Source organism: Pantherophis guttatus, chromosome 1 (genome assembly GCF_059756535.1).
Source record: "Pantherophis guttatus breed Tessera chromosome 1, ASM5975653v1, whole genome shotgun sequence".
In the NCBI taxonomy this organism is placed as follows: domain Eukaryota; kingdom Metazoa; phylum Chordata; class Lepidosauria; order Squamata; family Colubridae; genus Pantherophis; species Pantherophis guttatus.
The window spans coordinates 117179050-117198818 of NC_142063.1; the positions used below are offsets into that span (position 1 = coordinate 117179050).

General features: G+C 41.7%; 2 protein-coding genes across 6 annotated transcripts in view; one reads left to right on the forward strand and one right to left on the reverse strand.

Annotated features, from left to right (window-relative positions):
* The window catches only part of SPTB (spectrin beta, erythrocytic), a 127928-nt gene extending 123899 nt beyond the window's left edge, over window positions 1-4029 (forward strand). For all 5 annotated transcript variants that reach the window (XM_034433827.3, XM_034433831.3, XM_034433826.3 and 2 more), the window contains one exon: window positions 571-4029. In XM_034433827.3, the coding sequence (XP_034289718.1) occupies window positions 571-738 (168 nt within the window). In that variant the 3' untranslated portion in view covers window positions 739-4029. The remainder of the gene's footprint in view (window positions 1-570) is intronic.
* The window catches only part of PLEKHG3 (pleckstrin homology and RhoGEF domain containing G3), a 34280-nt gene continuing 17752 nt past the window's right edge, over window positions 3242-19769 (reverse strand). Inside the window, exons 13-17 of the mRNA XM_087885555.1 lie at window positions 14447-14493; window positions 12714-13058; window positions 11583-11675; window positions 9311-10739; window positions 3242-6367 (exon numbers count right to left, since the gene is read on the reverse strand). Of these exons, the coding sequence (XP_087741681.1) occupies window positions 5595-6367; window positions 9311-10739; window positions 11583-11675; window positions 12714-13058; window positions 14447-14493 (2687 nt within the window). The 3' untranslated portion in view covers window positions 3242-5594. The remainder of the gene's footprint in view (window positions 6368-9310; window positions 10740-11582; window positions 11676-12713; window positions 13059-14446; window positions 14494-19769) is intronic.

Below are 19769 nucleotides of genomic sequence, written 5' to 3' on the forward strand. Positions count from 1 at the left end.
AGCAGAGGAATAAAATAATCATATATAAAATAAATTTATATAATTCCACTCTGGGGCTTGATTTCAAATAAAAAGGAAGCAGGAATAATGTCTCTCTTCAGGTTTTATTCTTTTCAGATTCAAAAGCAGGTTGAATAAGCAGATGATTTCATATATAAGACACTCAGTCAAAATTAGGTCTTATGAAGTAAATTCCAGTGGGACCCACTGCTAGGTACGGTAAGTGTGCCTAGAATTGCTCTTGCATTATATACTTCAGTCATTTTCATTGCAGCTAATTTCTTAGTTATTGTTCAATTTTAGTATTTTGCTTTCTTTCATTTCCCTCAATTTTCATTTGTATTCTAGCCCCTTAGAGGGATGTTTACAACTTTACAGTGCTTTTGGAGTATTTGTGAGGAAATTATTGGACTCGTTTTAAATACAAAATCATTTCTTACTCTAATCACATTTTTCGATCCAACATTGATAACATTTTTGCTGGTGATAGCATCTTGCAACTGAAATAGGTAATCCTGGTTTTATTTTTATTTGCTTTGTTTTTTGTTTCTGTTTTGTCCTGCTGCACAGGATGAGATGCACACCTGGCTCCTGGGATTCAGCACAGCAATAATTGACTCCCAAAGCATTAAATCCAAGGCTCAGAGCCTCCCTCTGCCTCCCATCACCACCACAGATGTGAACCTGACCAAGAAAGATAAAGAGAAGAGATTCAGCTTCTTTCCCAAAAAGAAGTAGCCACTTGCTCCAGTCAGATGCCTGTGTGCTAAGGTGCATAGTGAAAAAACTGCATGCACGGGTCTCCTTGGACACCCCTGGTACCACCCAGCACTGTTCCCCACACAGATCTCACTTCCTCCTTTTCATTTTTCACCACATCTCCCCAGCTGGCACAAAGCCAATGTTTCAGGGAAGAAAGCAGCATCCTTGCTTCAGGACAAGCCGTGTTCTCCAAAACAAGAGCTGGGAGAGGCATATTCATAGATGTCTGACCAAATGGACATCACTCCAGAAAAATACTGTTTTTTGAGAACAATGCTGTGTGGCTTTTCGGGAATGTTACAGAGAAAAGGAGTGGAATGGAGTTCTATCAGGCCAAAGATGTGCTGTCTTGAAGCAGTTTCCTTTTCTTTGTATCGCCAGATCACTACCAAAGCTCTGGATTCTATAAGCCAATTTTCGCATCTCCAGTTGGCAGATAGAATCATCACACGGAATTTAGAAATGATAGTTGAATAATTCTCTCTCTCTCTCTCTCTCTGAAGATCAAAGGCAGCATGCTTTCATCCAGCTCCTGGCTTATTTCAGCATTCATGCTAAATTGTCAGGACAGAGTTTCAGGAGGCCAAATGTTTCACTTCACGTTATGGAGAACTGCAATCTAACCACACACGTTGTTCATGTCATAAAGCACAGTATGTTTTACAACTTGTTCAGTCTACACCCAATAAACTGCAGGCAAAATCCCCAATAGTCATAGTAGGTTCAGAGTATAGCCAGAAAATTAAATTATCTATATTCAAACGTACACACTAAATTGTTTGGAATTGAGATGTTTGTAGATATACGCACCCAGGAAATAAATCATATTCACTTTCTACAGAACACTACGAGCACAATCCAGCTAATGTGACTTATGCATTTCTCCCACTAGCTAAATTGAGGGTTCAGTGGGCCTAACTTGCAACCAACCTATGCTGGGTTTTGCTCCATGTTATTTAGTGAGATTATTAATTCCATTCTTTATGGCGAAGTATATAACACTTTGCAACTAGAATGTAGGTGCCATGCCTGCCTGTAAGCTTTTTAAAAACATCTGTCCTGTATTGGCTCAGCTTGCCAGAAGCAAATGGCTCTTCTGTTGTTCCTTTGTGGAACATGTTGTGCTGAGCATGCGCTTGCCTCAGCTTCTCTCTTCTGCAGCAGTGTCTGTTGTGGTGTGTTTGTGAATGGCTCTTTAAAATAGATACTCCTCACCCTCCTTTATGAAGTGTCACAAGCCCCCAACCTAAAGCACGAATTCAGCGCAAAGGCAAAGAGCATCTCAGCTGAATTGCTTATTGGAAAAACATTCTTTGAAATCCAGTTGCAATAAGAGTTTAAGAGGCCTGTGGGACTGATGTTCCTACAATGGCCTTTTGGCAAGTATGCCATTCTTGATGGGGATTTTCATTTCTTACAAAGCCGGCCAAACTTTAATTTCTCTCTTCAACATCCAACCCCTAGGGCTCATTATATTTAATATTTTTGGTTTGGAATGATATTATACCATTCTAAAAGTGCCTTAACCTAGGGACATTTCATAATTATTGCTTCTGGAGTGAGCAAATTCAATAAGCACCATGCACAGAAAGGTCTGGGTTTTTCTTACTGGAAAGGATGCTGTAAGTCGAGTTTTACAGCCAAAAAGAACGCACGAGGGGGAATCATCTCTCTGCTTAATATAAATTGCATTGAGTGTGGATATAGGCCCAAAGAACCAAGGTTTTAGATTCTTCGGTTCCTTTTTGTTGTATCTCAAAATGCTGTGCTCTTCCAAATTGCCTGGATTGTAATCGGTAGGCAATAAACTCTTACTAATGCAATGGGGAGATTGAAACTACATTTGATATGTTAGTGTAACTTATTTTAAAAAAGTAGTAATATAATAGTTTGCATTGTGAATTTTCCCTTCCAAAACTATTCTGAAGCATCACTGCCAACTTTCTCCCAGTGTATGTTTAGGAGGCACAGAAAGTTTCTAATTTATAGTATGAAGGCTACCTAACCTTATATAAGGCCTCGTAAAATACCAAACTAAATTTGGGTTTGTAGGTCAAATAAATAAGTCATTGTGAGCACATGGGCTCATTAAATTGAGCAGTGTTATTTGTGGTTTAGCCCCCTCCAGTCAAGTAGAATTCAAGTCTGCTTATTCCCAGTCACTTCTGGATTAAGGGCACTTTTGATCTTAATCCATATCAGGGTACAGGAAGAAAGTGGTCTTCTCTGTTCTTCCAATCTATGCTTATAGGGAAACTAAGTTATTCTAATCAGCACACTTTTACTAGAGCACATACCAAGTTAAGCCAAAGAAAGGAAGCATGGGGTTGTAATTTCACTATAGTGTTTTGTTTTTTTTACCTGCTATAAAGCTATTCTCAGGCAACAGGAAAGGAGTAATACAGATTCAGCGAATTTGTTTTTATGTTCAAAGTATTCTTTAAGACTGGCATGTGCTCAACTGATTCATTTGCAAAAGTCACCAAAAGAGTTTTTATTGAACATTTTGCTTAAATACATTTCACTTGTACATTTTAGCACTCAGTGGGAACATGTACAGCAAGAGAGAAGTGCCATCATCATTGCTTTCTTGGAGGACATTTTCACCTGTCACTCCTGAGTTTAAACTTGTAGTGCACTGCCCATTTTCAGATAACTGAAATAAAAACATGACTAAGATACTCTTTGAGGCTATTCCCGCTTTATGAGGACCACTGCCCTGCACTGTACTACCTGCTTATAGAAAGCGGCTGTATTCCTTAGGTGCATTTTCTTCCATCCTGTTTGTTTAATCTGTCATGAACTGGGCTTCTGAACCCATTACAAATCTCTCAGCTTGTAGGCATCGGGTAGAGTTGACTGTGACTCACAGCAATAGGCTCTTACCTATCAACAGACCAAAAGCATTGGCGTTATCCCATAGGATCCATTTCCTGCCTGGTGATTGGCAGCCTTATCTTATCTGGGCTTTTCCCTCTTCGTTAACTGCTTTTCACAATCCCACTTATGCAAGTCAGCACATGTTAGAAGGGAATGTCATGTGACCAGGCCCAGAATACATACACTTCAGAGTGCCAATAGCTGAAGTACCCAAAGGCCTCTCCTACGGGATCTGGGGGCTGGAGTTAATCCTCTTTTCACAGCTAGGCATCACGTTCTGCCTGCTTCCAATGTGCTTCCACTGTCCAGAGAAAAGAGCTAAAGCTTCAGAATGTGCTTCAGAAGCAATTTAACATTTTTTTTCTAATAAATGAACCAATAAGCTTTTCCTGGCTCTGTGATTTTTGGGGGGTTTTGTGTGCGTGTATGTGTGTGTAGTTTGTCTTCCTAAACCACGATGGGAACAGTGTGCTTAAATGATCCATTATCTCAATACAAAGGAAAGGATACTAACATACCTTACTACATTGTGGTGTTTTATGGTACACATTAATGTCTTAGTGCTTTCTGTGATGAAGAAATGCTTCCAGTATAAAGGTTCATTGGGTGTTTTCTACAGGTGATTCAAAATCCACCAAGACAACTCGGGATCATGTTATCCCCTTCAGCAGCTTTGGTGGTTCATTCAACTCAGGCTACAGTGCTTCACAGTTGGCATCAATTCCATATGCAGTTACTTCTCAGGCAGCATTTACTCTTAGCCGAAGTAATCTAACTGCACTTTAGATTCTTCTCATACTGGGAAGAGCATTCCAAGGGCTACAAGACTGGTTAGATTTGCAAGGGCAGAGAACTCTGCGCTTCAAGAGAGAGACCTGATCTTGTTTCTATCATCAAGTTGCAAGAGATTCACAACCACTGCTTCTCAAACAACAATGCTCCAATGACAGACAAAGAAAATTGGCGTTCTGACAAAGGCTATGGATCCATAGGATGCAAACTGTCAACCTGCCTTGGAAATAGGAAGAAAATATCTCAGTCCTGGAGTGGTTACCATGTATTTCCTCTATGTTGGAATAGGAAGAGAACTTTTTACCGCATAGAATTTCTTTGCTTACAAGGTATTTTAATGCAAGACAAATTATACTAAGAAGATGGGCTAAAATGAAGTAATGTGACTTGAAATGGCTTAGAACCCCAATGGATTAATAGACCAGTGTCAGTCCTTGGTACTGCTCATTCTGGAGAGATCAATGACTTCAAGAGTTGCCAATCAGCTTTGTATTTCAAAAAATGCCAGTCAGCATTTTTTGTGCATAGGAAATATGGTACAAAAATCAGTTATTGCAATCTTCCCCAATTATATCCCTCCCCCAACAGTGAAGAGGTCAAAGCCGTATTCGCTGGTCAAAAGTGGTTATTGCACAATGCATATAGATTCAAATATGTACACAAACAGTATTAGGTTGGGTGTTCCTAAATTGAGAGGCCTGGAATTAACCAAAGGCATAGTAAAATTACATTCTTAAAAAAAAAGAAAAGAAAACTTAAAGAATAATAACTTATTTTCCTAGGAGACTGAGAAGTGTACATCTTGTTCTGGCTTCATAAAACAAAAATTTCCAAATATACCAGCTCCTGAAGGGAGGAACATGTTCAAATGGTAATTGATCTGTATTGTTTCTGCTTTGACCGGAAGCTCCCTGATTTTTCTAAATGTATTAAGAGTTCTGCCCAATAATGCTGCCTGGTGCAGTGTCGGTGGCATGTCAGACCCATGTTCAAGTTCATTGATCTTTAAAGAGAGCATTGTTTAAAAATCCTCAGTTTGAGGCAGTTGCAACTTCCCAGAAATTTCAAGCATGACATGGAACAGGCAAAGAAGGTTCTGAGTAGTAATCCAAGAAGGAGATTTGAGAACTTAATGGCACAGGAACAAGAGACGTGGGTGTTCAGCTGGTAGAATTAAGGGTCTGAAATTTCTCTCTTAAGTTTTTTACCAGGTTGTTTTGGCTGCCGGTTTTCTCCCACCATGCTTCCTGAACATCACCCTCATATCTTTGATGTTCTTCTGAGTCTTGATATGACTTGTACCGCTCCACCAACTCTTTGAGAGAAAGCTTCTCTTGATCTGAAGAGGAGAGAATCTGTGGCTCTCTTTCATCGCCTTTAGCTTTATTAGTCTCCTCGGGCAACTTCTCTATCACAATCACATGCTGGTGGTTCTCCAGTGATGCCTTTGCTGTGACACACAATTCCTTTGGAGCATCACAAACAAGTTCCTTGGGGATGGAATCAAGAGAGGCCTTTCTCCTGCAGCTCTGTTTGTCCCTTTCCTGGCTTTTTACGTCTGTTTTTGCAATCTCCTTTGAGCCCCGGAATCCTGCCTGCATCTTAGCATCATCTACCATTTTCTCAGGTGCTGAGCAACTTCTGTTGACAAGCGGGGGTCTGCATTTCTCAGTCGCCACCTGACAGGAATACCTGGACCTCAGCTCCCGCACATCAGGCCAGTCGAATTTCTCAGTCACGATGGGGCTGAGGGGACTGTGAGAGAGGGTGCAGGAGCTGGTGGGGGAAGATAGGCTGACGGAGCTGTTACTGGAAGAGAAGCGCTTAGGTGACTTCTGACATGTTGATGAAGCGGAAAGAAGGCCTAGTGAGCTAGCCTCCTGAAGCACAATTTGTTCATAGGTGGGTAGACACAAGGTAGACTTCTTTTGGCCTAAGCAAAAAAAAAAAAAAGTCAGAATAAGACAATGTTGGTACAAATAGAGGGGGATTTATTGAACCAACCCATTCAATGTAATTGCAAAATTCATTCTTTCTCCTGCAACCTAATACTTTTGCCTAGTTAGTAGCAACTCTGCACTCACAAATCACTTATTTACAGGAAAAGCCAAAAATGAGAATCTGCAGCTCTATAACCTTGGATATTAAGAGTGGCAATGTGCTGGTTATAATATCCCAAACATTCAAGACAAAAAGTATCTCTCTTCTCACCCCTCTCGTACCTCTCTTGATTCTATTTTGAAACCTAAATGGAACTCAGAAATTTAATCTTACTAGGTTACATCTGAAAAATCATATATTTGTTTCTATCCAAAGTAAGAACACTTAATGCTATTCCACTATGTCAATTAAGGGAACAGGAAATGATAAAAGAACGGATACTTTGTCGATGAAGAAAGATTCAACCAAAACATCTAATTCAGTAGAAGATAATATTTACAACTCAGGGTTGAATTATGGAGTTCTTGATGGTTTTTGAGTTTGGTTGTTTTCTTGCAGAAATTTCATTACCCAATTAGGTAACAGGTGCTCTTTTTTATATACCATGGCTTGCCCTGTCATTGGAAGTAGGGTAATGAAACATCTGCAAGAGAGCACCAAGGACTCCACAATCTCTAATTCTCTAACAGACCAATAGTGTAAAATGGATTTCAAGTGGCTCTTCTTTCTTTGAAAGAAGCTGTAGCCAATGTTAAACATGTTTTAGTCTGTGAGTAAAAAATCTTGTGCCTACAAAGATTTGGAGAACTTCCAATATTTATATACTTAATTTTATGTTATTAAATGTTTATACCACCCATCTCACTATCCAAAGCAACTGCCAGGCTTTAATAATATCTCTTTTCATGAAGTAGGCTTGTCTGGGATTATGGAAGTTGATCCAAAACATCAAGAACAGTGTTTCTCAACCTTGGTAGCTTGAAGATGGGTAGACTTCAACTCCCAGAATCCCCCAGCCAGCGCTGCTGGCTGGGGGATTCTGGGAGTTGAAGTCCACCCATCTTCAAGCTACCAAGGTTGAGAAACACTGATCTAGAAGGTACCAGATTATCTAATCCTGAATTAAACTCTTGCCAATTGGACGATATACAGGTAGTCCTTAACTTAAAACTAAGTTAAGGTAAAACCTTATGGCCACTTCTTGTATTCATGACCATCGCAGCATTCTTAGGGTCAGGTGATCAAAGTTCAGATGCTTGGCAACTGGTATGCATTTGCGATAGTTGCAGCATCCCAGAATCAGTGATCATCATTTATGAGCTTCCAAGCCAGCTTCTGATAGGCAAAGTCAATGGGGGAAGCCAGATACACTTAACAACTACAGTGATTCACATCAACTGTGGCCAAAAAAAAAAAAAAGTCATAAAATTGGGCATTAACAACTGCCTTGCTTAGCGATGGAAATTCTGGTCCCAATTGTGGTCATAGATCAAGGATGACTTGAAATATATTCTTATGGGGGTTCTAAACAATATTTAGAAGCTTCAATTGGCACACAAAACAGGAATCAAATATGTTTCTAGAATTGTTCTTTTCAGATCACTTTATTGCAGTTTTATTTAACCACTGGCTAGAATTCCTTTCTGGGTTCAGTTCAAGATGGTGTATATTATGCACAAAGCTTTAAATGAGCCATTCTAAATCCCTATCCACTAAGTTAATTAATTAAAGTTTCCAGTGTTTTAGGCAAGCCGGGAGTAAGCTATTTCTCTTAAATGGCTTGAGACCAGCATATTGAAAGTTCTGGTTCTTCCTCATGTACAGGTATCTATTCTCCTGCTCCATTATCAGAGATCCTGCTCCTCATGCTTCTGCCAATAAAATGACGTCTCCATAGTGTTGAGTTTTCAGGACTTCCTGAAGTGTGGCATTTTAATTCATTAATTCCCTTCTCAAAGAGGTAGGGCAGGTGTTTCCCTGATGACCTGGCTTATAAATAGGCAATTTGATTGACCTATTATGTGATACAGGTAGTCCTTGACCTACAACCATTCATTTAGCAACCACATTGAAAAACTGACTTATGACTAGTCCTCACACTTGCAACCATTGCGGCATCCCCAAGGTCATGTAATCAAAATTTAAACACTTGGAAAGTGGCATGTATTTATGCTGGTTGTAGCATCCTAGCTTCATGTGATCACCATTTATGACCCTCCCAGCTAGCTTCCAAAATGGAGGAAGATGAATTCATTTAATGACTCCATAATTTGCTTAAAAACTGCACTCGTTCATTTAACAACCGTGGCAAAAAAAAAAAAAAAGGTAATAAAACTGGGCACAAACTTACTTAACCATCACTTGTTTAGCAATGGAAATTCTGATTCCAATTGTGGTCGTATGTTGAGGACTACCTGTAACTCCTAGCTGAGCTTGGCTGACTTCAAACAGCTAAACTGGTTTGGATTTGCTTAGCATTTAACCAGGATTAATTAATAAAATCCTGCGGCTCTCAGCTAGATTGGAAAGGCAAAAAGAAATCCCAATAGAAGGCAATGACAAAGCTCTATACTATTGCCAAGGGAATTTTTTTGCTAACTGATATTGCTAATTATAACGTGCTAATGTTCCCCATGTTAAATTTTTATATTGTAGGATTTTAATACTGTGAGCCACCTTGGAATTCTACTATTAAAAAAAAAAAGATACGATAAAAGTAACTTTATAATATAATACGCTAAGAGATCAATTGTGTGCAGTTTTTAGAGGCAAAGCATTTCTTTGAGCAAAATGTCTTCTTTTATTACGGTAAGGACAGGCAAGCCTGTGGAACAGACAAATAGTAATAATCCCTCTTTCTTTCTACAGCAACCTCACTTCTAGGTATTGCTGTAATTAACATAATAGCAACAAATGTCTTCTTGGTCATACATACCTTTGTCTCTCTTAACTACTCCCTGTTGGTCAGTCGACGTGTTTCTCTGCATCTCCTCCTCTACTTCAGCAAGTCGCCTGCGCATGGATGGTTTCTGGTTCTTAATTCGGAGGCTGTATTGGCGGGCCAACTGGTAGACTTTGTTCCTCACCTTCTCTGTCAGCTCAGCCTCAGTGAGATGAGCCAGCTCCATTATGTGATGGGGCATCTGAGGGAAACTCTGATCTTGATTACAGCTCCCTAACTCTTGTGCTGCTTTCCAGGGTAATCTGGATGGCATGGTCTGCTCCACAGGAGCCTTGTTCTCAGGAGGGGGTACCACTGGCTCCTCCTCTACTATGTCCCTAAGATCCTCATCCTCCAGGATAAGAAGTGGTTCATGAAAGTCAAAGCCATTCTCCTGATTTCCGAACCTGTCTTTCAAATAAGACTCAGTCTGGCCCAGGCTCCCATTTGCTTTGCGCTCCCTACAGACTTCGGTCCTCATGTTCCAGAGTTTGCTCTTCGATTGCTCCATCTCCTCCCAGAGTTTAATCATCTCATTAGGTGACCTGAACTCTGCTTCAGTGATAGGCATTGGATTTTCCTCACTGGTTGTCTCCAAATGGGGAGACGGGAGTGCAACACCAGGCCTATTTGAAAGCATCAAAGATACTGCCTTGCTTGCTACACTATTGTCCAAGGGGGGCGGTCTCTTCCTCTTCAGCACCTCCTGTCCAGGTTCTGGCTGGGGAAGACTGTTTATCCGAAAAATAGAATTTCTCACCAGCCCTTTGGGAATGAAGGACAGACTCTCCCTCCGCCTGACACTGAAGTTAGCATCCTGGTGCTCAGCATAATCATAGTAACTCTTGATCTTGTCCAGCAGCAGCCGGTCCTGGTGGGACAACATCGATTCCTTCCGTCGACAAGAAGAATGGTCAGACTCAACCAGGCCAGGCCGCACTGCACCGTTGCAAGCACTGTTGGGTTCGGCAGAGGGCTCTTGCAGGATGCTGCAACTCTGGGAGTCCACAATAGTGCAGCCATTGTTGCAACACTCAGCCTCTTCGCCCCCTTCCAAGCTCAGAACACTGCTGCTCCGGCTGGCCATCTTTGGTGTGAGGTAGCCCTTCCCTTCCTCGTGAACCAAGCTATTGCGACGGGAGAGGCTACTGGCAAAGCGCTCTGCAATGATACTGGCCTGATCTAGCACAGAAAAGGGGAGGATGCTGCTGGATTGTGGTGCATGACCATCCTCTTCCTCCTCTTCCTCCTCACTGCTCAAAGGCTTCAGTTCTTCTACATTTTCAGCAGACTCCATGATATCTGAACCTTGATCCAGGAGCCTATGGTGATCTAGATCTGGATGCTGAGGGTTCTCTTCTAGACACTCTTCCCGATGTGAAGGAATGTCTAGCACTTTGTCAAGCTCAATAGGTGATCGAACCTGGGAACACATCAAAGAAAAGAGATGAAGAGAGAGGGAATCTCAATGACGATGATTTGTGCCTTCAAATCAGTGTTGACTCTATTAGTCCCTAAAGTTTTCTTGGCAACATTTTCTTAAGTGGTTTACCATTGCCTTTTTCCTCGGACTGAGAGAGTGTTATTGGCTCAAGATTCACAGCTGGCTTTGTGCCTTAGACAAGACTAGAATTCATAGTCTTCTGGTTTCTAGTCTGTTGGCCTTAATCACTATACCAAACTGTCTCTCACTGATTCTTACCCCAATTAAATTACTGTAATGACAGTTGGATGGTTATCTATTATGAGCCATGGTGGTGGCGCAGTGGTTAGAATGCAGTACTGTAGACTACTTCTGCTGACTGCCGGCTGCCTGCAATTTGGCAGTTCAAATCTCACCAGGCTCAAGGTTGACTCAGCCTTCCATCCTTCCAAGGTCAGTAAAATGAAGACCCAGATTGTTGGGGGCAATATATGCTGACTCTGTAAAATGCTTAGAGAGGGCCGTAAAGCATGGTGAAGTGGTATATAAGTCTAAGTGCTACTGTTATTATGCGACTGTATAGTGAACTGTATTTAGCTACTAGGAAACTGTTCAAAGGTCAAAGTTGTTAATTTTAATACAGAATTTTCAAGGCCATAAAAATGTACTTATCTACAACTTGGTTCATCTGAATACAGTATATAAATGTAAATCATTTTATATGCTGCATCCCTTGTGGCCAACACAAATTGCCAACCAGATGATGTACATGATGCAAATAATAGAAATAGTTATCAGGCTCAGCTTTGATCAGAACTGCATTATCTGCCAGCATTTGCCTACCTTTGGCACGGATGACACAATCTCCACAATCCTCTCTCTAATGCTGGAAGAGTGGTCTTGTTTGGGTCCTTCCTGTGTCTTGTGGCCCTTGCCCTGAACCAAAATAGCAATGATCTTGTTAGAGGGCTAAATGGTTGGTTCTGAGAACAGAATCATTGTGTTTATGCTGGATTATCAGACAAGAGCGGCCAAATATCTCTATTCAGACCCTATTATCATTCTGATACAACTTAAGTCTTATTCATGTCTCCATGTATACAATTGAAAAAAAAAAGGTAGCGTACTCCAGCTACTGAAATATATTAAAGAATGATCAAAAGTTTCTACGCAGGCCCAAGACTAATATTCCAGCTATTGGATACAGCAATAAGCTAAGCAAATGGAAGGAGAACATATGTCAGTGGGATGTCAGCTGACCTGCTGCCCAGACACAAAATAGTTTGCAGCCAACCATTAAGACGAACCTTTATTTTGTCTTGTAGCCAGTTTTATATCCTACAACATTTAGCAATTGTACATTTCAATCTTTTTTTTTTTAATCTGCAGGCTGATCAATGCTTTATAATATATGCCTTTAGTACTGGACCCAAGGAAGGGTCCAAAAGCACATGGAATGGGATTTGTCAAGAGGGCAACTTAAAGATGAACATTGTCTCATTACTGAATGATTAATGTAGCAGAACTTTCCTTACACGTGAAAAAAATAGGTTAAAAAATGGATTTTCAACAGAGACAAAGCAAATTGATCCAAGAATTCTCTTTTTTTTTAATCAAGCGCAGATCCAGTTAGGTTGTATGGAAGAGCGTAAAGTGCCAAGTCAGTTGGTAGTGCCACTTAATAGTTAAGAACCCTGCATGCAATGCTTCTTTTTTAGAGATATCATCTAGGCCAGGGGTCTCCAATCTTGGCAACTTTAAGCCTGGAGGACTTCAACTTCTAGAATTCTGGGAGTTGAAGTCTGACAGGCTTAAAGTTGCCAAGGTTGGAGACCGCTGGCTAGGCCCAAGTTGGTCTATACCAATCCTTGTCCAGTTCCAACTGATTAGAAGATTTTAGGGAGCGCAGCCTAAGCCATGCACTAAGCCAACATGCAGAAGGGACACGCAGCAGAGACTCAACAGGCACCTCACCGTGCTGCCCCAGGAGAAAAGCAAAGTATTGGCCCGATAGTGCCAGCAATGGAGGACTGCCATCAAGGAGCTTGCAAAGTCTGACACCTGCTCCGTTCCTACCAGCCTGTCCTCTTCCTCCTCATCTTCTTCTTCCTCCTCCTCGTCTTCCTCCTCTTCTTCCTCTTCCTCCTCCTCAGCTCCATTCTCTTCTTCGAGCCCCGTCTCCTTCTCACTGCCATCACTTTCAGCCAGCTCTTCAGAAGATTCCTGGGGAAGGGTCTGCTGATCCTCCTCTTGGGATAAGCTGTGGGGGACCTGTGGGTGTTCCCCAAACTCCAGAAGGGCTCCATCACTATCTGCGTGCTATGTGAAGTGAGGGTAAGCAAGGGTGTCCTTTAGAAAGGTCTTGGCAAAGAGATGCTATGTCAACAGGACTTCTCTTCCTCCCTTCTCCTCCATGGTTCCATTTCTTCAAGAGCTACAGAATATGGCTTAGGGCAAAGGTGAGTGCTCTCCCACTGGCAGGTCGGATTAAGCTTTAAGAAGCATTTTAAGGGACTGAGGGCTCACCAAAAGGCACCCATTACTTTTAATTCCTTTACAAGGGGAGCTGTTTTCCAACCTTTTCAAAAATTCTGAATCTTACCTTTAATCCTACTGAAGATTTGCAGCACATAAAAAAGAGAAGAAAGGAGACAGTTAGAGGACAAAAGGCAGAGTTTCATTTCCTTGCTCAGTTATGCATCTGGCTTCCTGTTTGATCCCTTCTCCATTTGGGGGGGGGTGCACACAGAATCAGAAGACATGAACAATATGCAGGTTTTGAGAATATATGTATCTTTTATGCAGTTTGAAAGGCCTATCTCTATAGTCACTTTGATCATTAGAGACTTATAATTAGAAAGAGGAAAAAAATGGCAAATGAGTGAATGCAGGCAGCCCACAAGTTATGCCTGACTCCACCATCTGTTTACAGCTAATATAATACCCACAGACAGTGTTGTCAAAATATGGGAGCAAAAACACTAATTGTGAACCATGCAATTTCCTCCTCTCCTTTCTGTAAATAAGGGTAAAACTCACTTTGTTTCTTCAATCCTCCCAAACCCTGCCTCCACCACCACCCCTCAAAAAAAAAATCATACTGAAAATCCAGGCCCCATTCATCCCTCCTCACATCATCATGTTTCTGGCCATGCCCTCCACTAACATTCAGAGGCCAAGGAATCCTTCAGAATCAAAGTTTGGGCCCTGACTGTCAGAGCTGGGTGTAAAAGAGCAATTCTGGGGAGAAAAATTCTAGAGAAACCACCAACTTCATCACTTTGCCTAATGATAGAGAAATGGCTTATATTTATAAGTTGCCGTCGGCCAGACAGTGCCGGCTGGTGACCCCCAGGGGGAGAGCCTTCTCTGTGGCAGCACCTGCCCTCTGGAATGACCTGCCCCCTGAGATACGCACGATATCAGACCTCCGGACTTTTCGTCGGGCCCTGAAGACACACTTATTCCATCTAGCCGGGCTGACTTGATCCCATCCTCTCAGTTTTTAATTGAATTCGGTTTTAATTGGGTTGTTTTAAATTTTGGGCCAAAATTATTTAATTCTTTTTTAAATTTTATATGCTATGTTTTATCTCGGCTCTACACCGCCCTGAGTCCCGCAGGAGAAGGGCGGTATAGAAATAAAATAAAATAAACAAATAAATAAATAAATAAGTTAGTCTGTTCTGGAGGAAGAAGGGAAAGGCTTCCTTACCTTTGTTACTCAGTTGCTTGAGGATCTGTTTTGTTGGCTCTGTGATAAAAACAACATTTCCAAGATCAGTGCCTGAAGGAAGCTGTGTCAAGTACAGGAGCACCCAACACATTTCAGAGGATGAAAGCACCAGCACCAGCTTTAGCCCACAGCCTCAGCCTGCCCAAAAGACAACAACTTAAAGCACCCAAGTGGAGAACCACACCAGCTTCCTGCAGGTGGCAGGGAACATGCCTCTCAGACAGCACCATCAATTGCCTTCTCTAAGCCACCAACACTAAGTAAACCAAAGGGCAGGTGGTCAAAATGTTTTTGGATTTTAGAACTTTTAATGCAATATAAGGCTTATGTATTATGTGAGCATGTGCACATGCTCAAAAATAATAGCCTCAAGCAATTCAGTCCTACTCTGCAGTCAGAATACCTAATGCAAACAATGGTCTCTTCCCCACAAGCCTGGGTTCTGCCTGTGAGATGGGAAGGAAGTGGAAAATAACTGTCCTAACAGTGGCCTCTTTTCCGTATCCCAAAAATGAGGCTGCCAAAGTTGCTGTCCTCATATGAAGGCAGGGGTTGTGAGTTTTGCTGCTGCCGTGGGACAACAAGGAGCCTCTTTCCCCCATGGTCACAAGTTGGGATCTCTCCCTGTCTTCATGAGGTGATTCTAGTCTTCTCTGCCATGCTCCCTAGAAAGCCCCACGGCTGCCTCTAGCTCTAGCAAGCATTTAAGTTATTGGTAGGACCTTGTGGAGAACCTTCCACAAGATAAGCATGAGGGGAGGGGAGGGGAGGGGAGGGGAGAGGAGAGGAGAGGAGAGGAGAGGAGAGGAGGAGAGGGGTTCTATTGTCTCTGGCAGCCCAAAGTGCTATGTTCCTAGAGATACAAAACCTCACGGCCAGGTGGGAAAGATATTTGGGCAATGGGGCCATCAACTTCAGTATCCACATATAGGAAAGCTTATTCCATTTTCCAATGGGAAATACTATTTCCTGACAGATTGCTTTGATCCAGCTGCAACTGGTCCTTGGATGAGGGCTGGTTCCGATGTGGAAAACTACATAACCTCAAGCACCAGGACACAGGCCATCCCAGGATTAGGGCAAAGGAGTCCTGCTATGAAGGCTAGAACTTTGTGCACAACAATATCAAGCGTTACATTCTTAGCTGCTCAAAGCCCTGCTTGGCCTTTTTTGGGCTCCTGATATATTAAGAAACATTTCCTTTATATCTTTAAAAGTCAAAAAAACTAGAGTTGCTCATTAAAAAAAGGGAAATGAGTAAAATGGAATTCTCAGAGTGTTAGATTTTGTACAGTAGTCCTCGACTTATGACCACAATTGGGTCCATTATTTCCATTGCTAAGCAAGGAGATTGTGAGGTGAGTCAAACCCGATTTTATGACCTTTTTGCCATGGTCGTTAAGCAAATCACTGCAGTAAATTAATCATGTGGTTGTTAAATGAATCAGGCTTCCCCCTTTGACTTTGACTGCTGGAAGCCAGCTGGGAAGGTTGCAAATGGCCATCTCGCATGAACCAGGATGCTGCAACCATCGTAAACACCCAAACTTTGATTACATGCCCTTGGGCGATGCTGTGATGGTTGTAAGTATGAGGACCGGTCACAAGCCATGTTTTTCAGAGCTGTTGTAAATTTAATCAATAAATGAGTGGTTGTAAATCAAGGACTACCTGTATTAACCACATCCATTGTGGTGAAGTACTGGATGCATAACCCGTAAGAATTACCTTAACCTGCTGGTAGGGACTGAGAGGTATGTTCAGCCACAAACATGCACGCAAAACTACTCTAGAGAAATGCTGGACTCAATTTGGAAGCTTTCCAGCCCTTTGCTTCCCATTCCACAACACCTGGCTGCACACCCACTTGCCAAACTAAAGGGAGCTCGCACCCGATTTTCTGCGACTTTTAGAACCTGCCGCAGCTGTGGAGTTGTGGAGTCCATCTAAGAGCTTCTCAGCACTGGTTTTGCCACAGTACGGTTCTATGAATAGGACATAAGATGTTAGCACCAGTGGCTTTAGCTGAACTGTTCACCAAATTAGGAGGCGTTTTAAAGCTTGCCAAATACTCAACAAAGGAATGACAGCCCAGCTATGATTTCCTTCCTCTTGTGCAAGGCTTGTTTTACATCAAGCGAAAGTTATTAAAAAGGAACTCCCATTGATAGGAAGCTCACCAGAGAACAGTATGGAAAAGTAGAGTGCCATACATTTCTTTGCCAAAGAGTTTGGCTTTAATTTTTATCTATTACTGTTTTTTCATAGTAACAGAAAGGAGATCCGAGGATCCAATCCCTTCACTGGCTCCTCTATTGGCCATGTTGGTTGGCTTTGCAAAAAGAACCAGAATTCTGCTTAATCTGCCATTCTACCCCAGAAGCTCATAAACCTTTTGAAACTTTTGAAACCTTTTGAAACCTTTTGAAACGGGTAGATAATCAAGATTTTAACAGTTCTATCCACACATGAGGTTCTCATATGATTAGACGTGTGACAGAAAGAACGGATCTGCATCTTCTGGCTTCACCCCTGCTGGCTTATGAACCCTGTCATCTATATATTTGAAGATGAGTTCTCATATGGGGAGCCTGATGTAGATATGTGGGTGCCCCACATGCTTTAGAAATCTTCATGCTCAGGATGGGGTAGAACCAGAATCAACAGGAAGCATCTGCAAGTGTTTCAATAAAAATTCAACAACTACCACTGCAGCTGCCTAAACATGGAGACAAGGCAACTGGTTCCTTTGGACAAATAGGTTTGTAACTCTTAAAATAATCCATGTTAAGCCTCCTTTAATATTCTAGAACAGGGGTGTCAAACTCAATTTCATTGAGGGCTGCATCAGGGTTGTGTTTGACCTGGGGGGGGGGCGTGGCCAGGGGGCGTGGCCAGCTCAACATCACTTTCGCTCCATTTTCGCTAGCAGAGGCACCGCGGGTTGGTCCTTCACTGTTTCCAGGGCAGCCCCACGGGCCAGATCTAAGCACCCCACAGGCCAGATCCGGCCCACAGGCCTTGAGTTTGACGCTCCTGTTCTAGAAATATGTTAAATTAAAATTTGCTGGTCTAAATCATCTCATGATGGGAAAACTCTCCTCCCTCCCACACAGGTTGCTGAACCACAAGGGCTAGCTTCCTTCACCACTAGCACACCCGCCGAAGATTAAAATCTATACGTAAATCTTTTCACAGCATTAAAGAACTAAGCTTGACTCACACACATCTTTGGGTAAGGTAAAGAGGCTGAGTAGGCCCAAATGGAATTTAGATACTCATGCATATTAAAACAGAAATTACAACATTCAAATGTCACTCGGTAAAACAGAACCAGCTTGGCCAGTCTTGTAGTAACTTGCAAGTTTTCCAATACACCAAACTCTGGAGCAATTCAGAAAGGAAACGGGCCCAGTAACTTAACTTAGCAGCTGCTTCGATCAAAAGGTGGGAGGCAAAACATGCTCATTTCCTGTAAGGGCCCTGTAAAGTTCCCTCAAAAATATGACGGTGAAAATACAACAACCACACTTATATAGTAAATGCTATCTAACTATTCTGTTCTATTGAATTTTGACAGAAACTTAGCCCAAATATTATGGAGGAATGAAAAGTATCTCATAAAAGAGGGAATTTTATATACACCCCCCCTCCCCCGAAATGAGTTGGATCAGATTAAAGAGCACTAGCCCAGCCCAAACATTTCTAAAAAAATAAACATGATTTCTGAGGTAATTTGCTTGCTGGATCCCTCCATTTCTGGCTAGCTCAGTTATGGATATAACCTGCAGCTTCCCAGGTCAATTTACCACTTCCTAACATTTTCTGAATCACCATTTTCCCAAGGAAATTAATCCTGATTCACAAGTCTCCCATTTTTAGTTTTGCAGAACAAACCAATCAAAACAAGAATAAGGTATTTATTACTATTCCAATTCTTCACAATGTTGGAAAATGCAAGCTGCTAATTAACAGTCCTTGACTTTTAGAGATGGAAGAGAGGTTGTGCAGGGACCAGATTATCTTTCATCTCAGGTATTATGCAGACAATTATTGTGTCATCTCGATTTAAACGGTCTAATTTCAAACTGTAGTAAGAAATTCCTAGGCAGCACTAATAACAAAACAATCACATGATATGCTAAGGACTTCTGGCCATTCCAATTCCCAATGGACTGCAGGATCATCTTTTGAAGCTAATACAGGTAGTCCTCAACTTAGAACAGTTCATTTAGTGACCATTCATAGTTACAACAGCACTGAAAAAAAGGGACGTGACTGTTTTTCCCACTTCCGACCATTACAGCATCCCCATGGTCATGTGATCAAAATCAGGATGCTTGGCAATTGACTCATATTTGTGACGGTTGCAGTGTCCCAGGGTCCCCTTTTACAACCTTCTGACAAGCAAAATCAATGGGGAAGCTAGATTCACTTAACAACCATGTTAGTAACTTAACAATGACAGTGATTCATTTAACAACTGTGGCAAGAAAGATCACAAAATGGGGCAAAACTCAATATCTGTCACGCTTAGCAACAGAAATTTTGGGCTGAATTGTGCTTGTAAGTTGAGGATTACCTGTACAATGATGTATGACACATCACTGCTGGACAAGGCAAACCATACAGCTGACAGACCATAAAGATTTGTGGGCCATTCTCAAGCTCATGCCTGTTGCCACCACTGAAGATCAACTGCCTATGCAGATGTCTCTAGGTCTTTTCTCTGTTCTTTGGTCCGACATTTCATTTTACACCAAATCATTTTAGTCACCTAACCTCAACTGCTAAATCACCATGCTTCAGAAACTGATAAGAGTGCTCTATCATCAAGGGAAAATTCCCACAGAATTTTCCCTTGTGTCCAAAATACACAAATCTATACTCCTCACCTGCTCTGTATGTGAGATCTGCCAGAGGTCATTGCATCTTGGCAAAAAAAATTCCCTGTCAGCTGCACTGAGCTCTAGAGCAAAATATAAAAAAGCCTAATAACTTCCCAAACCAAAACAGGCTGGAGGATCCACTAACAGAAATAAAAAGTTCTAAATGTAATCCTTGACATACGACTATAATGGAGCTTGCCCATTACAGCTGAATATTGTAATGCTCGTAAAACAGGTCAGTCGTGTGACTGACATAATTTTACAACATTTTTGCATCAGTCTTTAAGTAAACTAATGGTTTGCTATGGGCACAGTTTTGCCAAAACCCAGAAGTGATGGTTTTTCACAAAACCATCGTAAAATGCAGTTATGACCACAGGATGCTGCAAATGGTCATAAACATGG